General features: G+C 37.9%; 1 protein-coding gene across 1 annotated transcript; it reads right to left on the reverse strand.

Annotated features, from left to right (window-relative positions):
• Positions 1-1,898: 1,898 nt before the first annotated feature.
• Positions 1,899-6,762, reverse strand: six7 (SIX homeobox 7). The gene is made up of 3 exons (XM_042512569.2): positions 6,139-6,762; positions 4,435-4,598; positions 1,899-3,730 (listed from the first exon to the last, which is right to left on the reverse strand). The coding sequence occupies exons 1-3, from the start codon at positions 6,544-6,546 to the stop codon at positions 3,520-3,522; spliced, it is 783 nt and encodes a 260-aa protein (XP_042368503.1). The 5' UTR covers positions 6,547-6,762; the 3' UTR covers positions 1,899-3,519.
• Positions 6,763-7,401: the final 639 nt, after the last annotated feature.

Genomic DNA, 7,401 nt, shown 5'->3' on the forward strand with positions numbered 1-7,401 from the left:
TGCCTTTTTTGGGAAATTTACACATTTAAAAGTCAAGATGAATACATTCTAAGCCATTCTGCTGACTGTATATGGTATGCCTTTATAGTTTTCATATTTCTTTAATAAAATAAATAGGTAAATACAATAAAATAAAAATAAAATAAATGATCAGTAACCTTAAAGCAAAATCTCAATACACAAATTCTTAAAAAATAACATGAATAAGCATTATTTATATTTACATGTTTAAGTAGGAAGAAGTTCACACTTACATGGTTAGTTGTCACTTACATTGACAATTGGATCAAACTTAAATATATATTCAACTCACAATTTATTTATTTATTCATTCTTATTCATTCAATATATGCTTATTTTCTTTTATTTTGTTTTGATGTAATTATAAAACAAATTAGTTTATCACTTTATCTTGTTTTATGTATATATTTCTATGCATGACATTTAGAGTCATTCATTTTAAGAAATTTGCTTTTTTAAAAAACAAACATCTTTTTTTCCCATGCACGTTTAAGTTTTTGAATTTTGAATAAATTCAAGAAAAACAGCAGTAATATAATTTCAATGGAAGGCTATTTGACCACAGTTGGTCATTAATGTTTTATAATAAATATTATTTTTTCTTAATATTATAAGGCTACTTTCTAAAATGAATTAATAAAACCAAAGAAACATATGTCAAATTTGTGTTTTCAGTCTATTTGGTCGTTATGTGAAATTATTTATGCTGCTTTCTTAGCCAGGACTCCCTTATTATTCTGGGTTTAATATAGAATTACAAAAAATTAAAAATAAAAATAAAAATCAATCTTAAAATGTATCAACCCTAACTCCGGTTTTAAAGTCATTTCCCAAATTGCAGATGATCTTATAGATTTGAAACAGGCATCTGCTTGGATCAAATAAAATTGTAACTTTTATTGTTAGCTTATTTAAGCATCTTTATTACTTTACTGAATAAAGTTTAGTGTTTCATAAAAATTGATCCCTAAAGAGACACTGAATAGCGTCCTTTCTGCCGATTTATTTCCTCCCGTTAATGAAAACTGGACTACAAAAAAACAACAACGATAAAAAAAAATGAGCAAGAAGGTATGTCATTTCCGGCCTCCATCTTTGTTTTTACTGCTCAGTCGCACTGATACGCAGTTGTTAGCAGTGCTAAAAGTCCTCTCCGTCATGCGGCCGAAACTTTATTTTATTCAAGCTGGTTAGATTAATATATTTGAGAACCCGGGGAACCTGGAAATGTCCTCAAAACCTCGGTAAGTATTATTTTAAAAGTTTGTTTTCTTGTATTTAGCTTCAGAAAAACATGCTAGTTAGGCTACTTGACGGTTATGCTAATTATCAGTGCAAACGTTTTAAACGCGAAAACTGCGATTAAGAAATAAACGTACGTTTGTGCTAAAGTCCGATAATATAATTGTCCCTGTCTATATTACCTAATCTACAACAAACTGCCTATGATAAGTTATCTGGTGGCGTTTTCAGGAGCTAAATATTTTCCTTAGGAGGCTAAAAATGGCTTAAGTGAAGGTGAATATTGGACTTACGTTCACCAGGTGTTAATATTTTCATCGTTTGCGTGTTTAATAATAACATATTTGCTCATGTGTGGTTTAAATCAACTATATATGGCAAGTTAAGACTGGAATTTAAGTGCAGATATTCTGACTTGTCATTTGTGGTTTAATTGCTGCTCTGCATTGAAATAACTGATGTAACTTAGCAACAGCTAATGTGAGCCCTCATTAATGTCATTAGTAGCACTTTTTTCAGTTTTCAAGTGAAAGGGAAGACAATATTGTACTGTATGGACTGTATGTGACCCTTGATTCATTGATAAACATCATCAATACAACTTTGAACTTATAAATAATGTGAGTCAGTGTAGCTTTGGATAAAAATAGGTTCATTTATTTACATAAAACATTAACAAAATACATCTTTTCATTGAAATGCAGTGATGTGTGATGAGAACTGATGGTTGTAAGAAAGACAGCAAACAGCAGACCTTTTAAGTGTCGTTGAGACATGAGGACACATTCATATCCGACCAGGTCTCACTGTCCTCAAATGTAATAGGCACATTGAGTTAAGACCGATCAGTGCTTTACATTCTCGCTGTCTAATCTTTTCTGTTTTTAGCTCCTGCGGGAATTCAACATCAGAGCAGCTCAGGAGCGTCTAAAAAAAACAAAAGCCCTACTCATTTCAAACAGTAACCAAAAGAGAAATGAACAAGTAAAACACAGAAATAAAATGCTTTGCATTTTAAGCAGCACATTTGCATCATTAGTTACATAAAGTTTGTCTAAAAGTATGTTATTGTTAGTTCTTGCATTGTTAAAGAGTGATGCCCTTACTTCCTTTTTAAGGCAGTGAAATGTGGTTTATTGTTCAGTCACAGTTACATGCACATTATAAATTGATCACCCTGAATAACACCAGAGGCCCCAGGATATAATATTATCACAATATGTAAGACACAATACAATATTATTGCGTTTTTAAATGTTATGCGAGATCCTGAGTATTGTGATGTCATATATTTCTATAAATAGTAATTTATTACCTTTTTTCAGCTGCAAATTTTGTGTCCAGTGGTAAACTTCAAGATCAGTTTTAGCTAATAAAAGTGTCATGAGAAGAAGTTTCCAGTATGTTTATCTCACTGCAGCCAGAAGCATGTTCATTTTATTTGTCTTGTAGTCTGTGCCGATACTTGGCATCCGTGTATCAATAGGATATTGCCATGCAAACGTATAATGATATTGTGCTGTATAGATTTTTTTTTTAGGTAATGAATATATATTTAAACATTTATGTGATTCAAATCAAATAAATCAGGGTGTCCACAGGTTCATTAAAAAATCTAATAAATAAATATTAAGCCTTAACCGCCAGTAAATAGACTTAAATTTCAATTTAAAAGGTCTTAATTGCCATAAACATTTGATCTAATTTTGTTTATCCTTTCAATTTCTTTGCAAAAATCTTATCATGCTTATAATAAATTAATTTTATGTTTGCAATAAGATCATTACAATTGTTTACATGTTGTTATTATAGCCATAATCTGAAGATAATCAAGTTATTAATGTGCATGTAAGTATAGTCACGTGTAATAATAGCCTACTCAAGGCATTGTTCATTGTGTCCTCACAGTTTCAATACAACTGAATTCTGCAGCTGAGAGAATGACTATTAGAAAATGATCTATCCAAAAGTATTTACTGAAGCCAGTATCAAAACTTAAAATATTCACATTATCTAAAGACCATGGTCGGCAGTAAACTACTTCATATAACAGTCGAGGTCACGTGCCATGGTGCTTTTTTTAAGTGCATGTTGTTTTTGCATATCATCGCCGTTCAATGTCCACTCACAGCCACATCGAGTGGCCTCCTCTTCCTCCCACTAAGAACACCTCCAGTGTGTCCACAGCCAGTTCAAGTGTCTTTACTGACAGACTCTGTTCTCATGTCTGCAGGGAACGAGCCCGTGAAAAGAGTCTCAGGACTCGAACTCGCTGTCGCTGCTGACGGAGATCTCCGGGGTGGAGGCCCCCGTCCCTCTGCGCTCGTTCTCTGTGCTGCAGTCGCTGGCCTCCGGGCTGCCCAGGTGACGAGGGGACGGAGGCAACAAGTGGGGGTGATGGCGGCGCTCCTGAAGGGAGCCGTCAGGTGAGCTCTCTGAGGGCATGAGGGAGGGATCCTGCTGCATTCTGGGTAGAGGGAGAGATGAGAAAGATGAGAGTGGGGTCCTGGATACATGGGACAACATGGGAACAAAGCAGTGAGCAACTGACTTGAAAATAAGCTGCACGGAGAATGTTAGATTTGATCAAAAAATAGTGAAAAATTACACTACAGAAAAAAATGTTAATTATTTTTATTTTTATCACTTTATTGATGTAATTGTCTTGTTTTTTCTTTCTTATTTTCAGGTCATTTTCTTGTAACGTTTTCCAAATTTCTCACAAATGTTTGGGTAATTTCTTGTTAAATTGTCTTTTGCCTTCTTCCCCTATTTTTGGGTTAGGGTTAGAAATCAAATAAATCTGCTCAGGTTTTTGAGTTTTAAAATGACTTAAGTTAATCTTTCAAAATTCTTAAAAATGCTCAGACATGGGAAGTAGGATTTTTTAAAAGCTGAGTAAATAACACAAAATGGGCCCAGAAAACCTTGGTCTTTGATTTAATTCTGAGTGCCAATAAAAAGTCTTAAAAAATCTTAAATCTATGCCCTCATCTGCAGGAACCCTGTTCTTGCTTTGTCTCATAATATCTTTTAACAGATCGTAAACTAAGTTACTGAAGGCCAGTTGAGTCTTCCTCTTGGACAATGTTTGTAAATTGAATCTATAACTTGTATAGACAGCAAATGTTGAGTTGCCATTATTTTTATTCATTATCTGCACTGACGTACCTGTTCTTTGCGGACGCGGCGCGGTCTCTCTGGCGCCGGTTCTTGAACCAGTTGCCGACCTGTGTGGGCGTGAGTCCCGTGGCCTGGGCCAGGTGGCGTTTCCTGGACGGGTTGGGGTAGGGGTCTTGGAGGTACCACTCTCTCAACAAACTGCGAGTTCTTTCCTGGAGAACACAAACAACACAATGGATTTATCATAATGTCATCTTCTGCAATGTAAACAATACACAGTCGTTATCATGGAACAGCAATTTGAAAAAACACCATCTGTTTTTTTTTTTTATATCATCCTATTAAAACCACAATAATCTTATCACTCTCATATGATGCTCAGTATAATCTTATTACACTGGATTTATGAATAACAGCACATGATTACAATCAAGTATAATTTATAGCCACTAAATTGGATCATGTTAAGGGGCTTAATAGGCTGCAGGAGAGACTGTCCTGCTGAGGTTTGGAATTAAAGATTAACTATGAACAATACTTCACCCTGCCACATGAGGGAGATCACACACTCAGGAGACGAGCTGCATTCACTGTTTTACTGAGTAAATCTTTGAATACTTTCAGCTTTGTCCTCTCTTGTGCAATTTGACACATTTGTAAAAAATTTAAAAAGTGCTATAGTAAATTTAAGTGGAAAAGCACAGTTTATCTGCTCCCAAAGGGCTGCTAATTAGCTCTTGACACCAAAACTCAAACTGTTTCTGTATTTTTTTTTTTTTTTTTGTTCATATGATGGTGCTCAAGATGCAGCAGCCATCTGCAGGTGATGCACTGAGCCTGGTGCTTTTTAACCATGAATCGCTGTTAATATATTTGCTCCTGGATAGCAGATAGATGTCTCTTTAGACTCTTGAATGTCTAAGTTTATATCCAGTTAAAGTGGCGTCAATATTTGCAAGAAGTAGCTGCTAACTAAAGATTAAACTTTCATGGCGTCTGTGTGGAATCTGGCCTCTGCAGCTGCAAAAAAAAAAGAGTAAATTTTGCAGCAAAGAAAATAGAAAATAAAGAGATAAAATGATGCTGAAGTGATGCTGTCACACTACAGTAGGTGGCACCAGATAAAATAAGAACATATCAAACATACAGGTAAATAAAATAAGTAAAAGAAAGTAAAAAAAAGTAAAAGAAAATAAAAATGTATGTGCATATCAGGTGCAACATGCATGTTAGTGTGCATTAAAGTCCTGAGCTCATGATTGTTTCCTGAGTTAATCATGTGTTGTGTTATTTAAAAATATAGTGTAAGCTACATGAGAAGTATGAGAATGATCAAGAATCGACAAGAACCAGTGCAAAAACTACCAATATGAGCATTTTTATAGGTTGTAACCATTTTTCTCCTAGTTCAGACTTTGTTGTGTTATGCATGGATGTCTTGGTCACAAATTATTGTCCTGATTAGATATCATCTCTGATCTTGCATGAGGCCACCATGCCTAAAGTCGTGTACGGCAGAAGGATAACCGCAGCTCTAAACATTATCATCTTAAGAGCTCAAAGACCACGCTGCGTGAGCTGCAGGTTAAAAATCACTTTTACAAGACTTTCCATTGCGAACTAAAATCATGATTATTAACATTTTCGCCCAAAGACGAGGGAGCACGTGGGTTGCGCCGGTATCCCGCTGTCACCAGCAGTGAGTGAGTGAGTTATATTCCAACACTACAACACGCATCGTTTTGTGTTTACCTTAAAGCAGTGCGTCTTCTGCTCGCCGTCCCAGATGGTGCGTGGCAGGGGGAACTTCTTGCGGATCCGGTACTTCTCCACGGGTCCCAGCGGCCGCCCCCGGAGCCTCTCCGCCTCCCGGTAGTGCGCGTCCAGCCACAGGTCCTGCAGCTTGGCGTGCGACTCGCGCGTAAACCGGTGGCTTTGGAGGATCTGGTAAAGCGCCTCGAAGTTCCCGCCGTGGAAGGCGACCAGCGCCCTGGCGCGCATCACGGATTCGTGTCGGTTCAGCGCCTCCCCGGCGGAGCCCGGCACCGCGGCCGGGAGAGACCAGAGGAACCTGCCGAGGCGCTCGATGTCCCCGGTCTCCTCCAAGTTCTCGCATACGCGAGCCACCTGGTCCGGCGTGAACATCGGCAGCGGGAACATCTCGGTTGCTTCAGCTCACCTAAAAGGCTGTGAAGTGCTCTCAAGGCGCATGAAATGTATCCAACCGTGCGTAACGCTCCGTGCGCTCGCTCCTTTTTGGTGTTAATGGCAAGTTTATTCAGCACCTATCTGCTCTTATGTAACCGAGGCGTTCCTAGTATTTGGTCAAATGTTTCAGAGAAGCGACGGTGGCTCCAGTTTTCCAGAGGAGAGCCAAATAAAGAAAGAGGACAAGGAGTCAACCTGTATTTATAGCGAGATACAATTAGCATCTCTGTAGTTGTTTTGAGAAGGATTATAAGTCCCGGCCATTAGCCTCTTAGTGGGGGGTAGTGTGTACAGAGGTGACTGGCTGATCAGCTTGTTTGGCTTAGCCTGAGGATACATTGACTGCCAGTATGACTGCAGTGAGCAAACAAGCAAGGATAGATTATATGATAGGATGGATCTGGCAGAGATGGAGCCAGAATCAGGAGGGGTTGAGGAGTGAGAGGCTGCTTCAGAAAAAAAAAATGTCAGCACATAAAACCCAAGAAACTGCTCAAAAAATGTCAAGAAATTATAATTTCAACTTTTAAAAATGACATAAAACTCCACTTTGCCACACAGTTGGATGCCACAATTAAATTTCAGTTCCCACTGTGATAAAAATCTATATCACATATCCCTCGACATTTGGCCGAGAGGACACATCGGGACACACAGCGATAGAGATTCCCGACCAGCTAATACCCATGTAATTAAAACAGACATGGCTGCATCCGTAGGCTGTCCTCAGCGACCTCTCGAACAAGACATAATGAAAACGCTCCGAGACATCAATGTACGGCAGAGCAACTCCAGGACAAGGATTTA

The sequence above is a fragment of the Plectropomus leopardus genome, chromosome 23, assembly GCF_026936395.1.
Source record: "Plectropomus leopardus strain MGB_pleo_1.0 chromosome 23, ASM2693639v1, whole genome shotgun sequence".
Lineage (NCBI taxonomy): Eukaryota > Metazoa > Chordata > Actinopteri > Perciformes > Serranidae > Plectropomus > Plectropomus leopardus.